The sequence below is a fragment of the Cyprinodon variegatus genome, unplaced genomic scaffold (assembly GCF_000732505.1).
Source record: "Cyprinodon variegatus isolate N-32 unplaced genomic scaffold, C_variegatus-1.0 Scaffold606, whole genome shotgun sequence".
Lineage (NCBI taxonomy): Eukaryota > Metazoa > Chordata > Actinopteri > Cyprinodontiformes > Cyprinodontidae > Cyprinodon > Cyprinodon variegatus.
The window spans coordinates 327,843-329,567 of record NW_015151059.1 but is presented as its reverse complement, the minus strand read 5'-3'; the positions used below and the strand labels follow the sequence as shown (position 1 = coordinate 329,567).

The 1,725-nt window shown below is 34.3% G+C and overlaps 1 protein-coding gene across 1 annotated transcript in view; it reads left to right on the top strand.

Annotated features, from left to right (window-relative positions):
• LOC107096215 (CUGBP Elav-like family member 1) overlaps window positions 1–1,279 on the top strand; it is a 68,004-nt gene extending 66,725 nt beyond the window's left edge. The window contains exon 12 of the mRNA XM_015392785.1: window positions 673–1,279. Coding sequence (XP_015248271.1) covers window positions 673–800 — 128 coding nt within the window. The 3' untranslated portion in view covers window positions 801–1,279. The remainder of the gene's footprint in view (window positions 1–672) is intronic.
• Window positions 1,280–1,725: the final 446 nt, after the last annotated feature.

Genomic DNA, 1,725 nt, shown 5'->3' with positions numbered 1-1,725 from the left:
TGGGTTTCAGGTTTTAGACAGGTTCAATCTAGGAAGTAGAGAGGAGAAAACAGATCAGGTTCAGGTTCAGGTTTTCAGGGAGTCAGAGGTTCAGAAAGGCTGGTTGGCTCAAGCTGTCTAACCATAACTGGCAAACACTCTGGCACTGGAGAGAAGTCCTCTGCCTCCTTAAATATGGATCTCCTGATGAGCAGATGAGCGACAGGTGTTGCGATCAGCTCCGGCTCCAGGAGATCTAATACGCCCTCTGGTGGAGAAAGTGGACAGACCTCCAGATCCCAACACATAATTCAAAACTTTCCCACAATGAAAGCAAATTTGTATTTGTATATCTTTTATCATTTTTAAAGAAATAATTTTATAAAACTTGCCGAAAATAGTTCTAATTACTGATTTAATGATTGAAAACCGTACATTTTTAAGTTTTTAACATTCCTTCATGACTCCATTGGACATTATTGCTATTATTTTGAATTAGAGAAGAATTGACAATAAAACAATGAATTAAACTTTTATATTCTTACTTAAGCTTTGTATTGCTTTATTAATGAATGATGAAAGTGAGAAAGTTCTTTACGGTTGTTAGAAAGAATTAATGCATATTATTATTATCTTTAGTACTGTAAATGTACTAACATAGTATCTAGTGATGTGTTCATATTTCTTCTATAGGCTTTGTGAGCTACGATAATCCAGTGTCATCACAGGCAGCCATCCAATCCATGAACGGCTTCCAGATTGGGATGAAAAGGCTGAAGGTTCAACTGAAGCGTTCAAAGAATGATAGTAAGCCGTACTGATATATTGACGAGGACTGCAGATGAAGGAAGCACATTATGAACAAACAGCCAAGATTTATTTGTTTTATGGTTAAGGTACGCTCTATGATATTTTATCTTGTTTAAGCAGCGAAATGGGTCAAATAGTTGAAGTTTTTTTCTCCTGTTTTACTGATATTTGTAAGTTATTTATTATAGAATGTAATGTATAACAGAAAAGGTACAGAATCTGTTTGCATAGCCACCCATGCTTGTGTAAGACAAGATCTGTTTTTCTACATTGAATTGATGCTTATATTTTGTAAAATCATCCTGCTTGATGATTGTTTAATTGGATTTAAGTCAGGTACAGATTGTGGTTTACAATGATTCTTTTTCTTTTTTCTAATCTGTTGTCATCAGTGATCTGACATCAGTCTTTCTGAGTGCATAATCATAATCTAGTTGTTGTCTCTGAATAACAGCTGAATGGCATATTAAGTATTGTTATGTGAGAGTTTTAAAAATGTGTTTATGGTTTGTATATTAAAAAGATTACACTGATTGGTGTCTCGTTTAATTAAAATCTACCAAACATCAAGCAAGTAATATTTATTTCTACTAATTAAGCATTGAAATAGAAGGGTATATCCTGGAAAATCTAAAACCATGTTAATAAATGAGAAACTAACAATGCAGGTATCTAAATGGTTTTTCATCTCAAATGTAGAATAAAATATCCACCAACAAAATATGCTAATAGTGAAGCGTTTCAGGCTAACTGTGCATAAGGTTTAGAAGGGAATATTCTAAACCCTGTGCATCTGCAGAATATTGCAAAAATGAGAAATCTCCTGTCCAGGGGTGATGCTGAGAAACTAGTCCATGCATTTGTTGCTTCAAGGCTGGACTATTGTAATTCTTTACTATCAGGAAGTCCACAAACTGTAGTTAAAAGCCTTCAGCT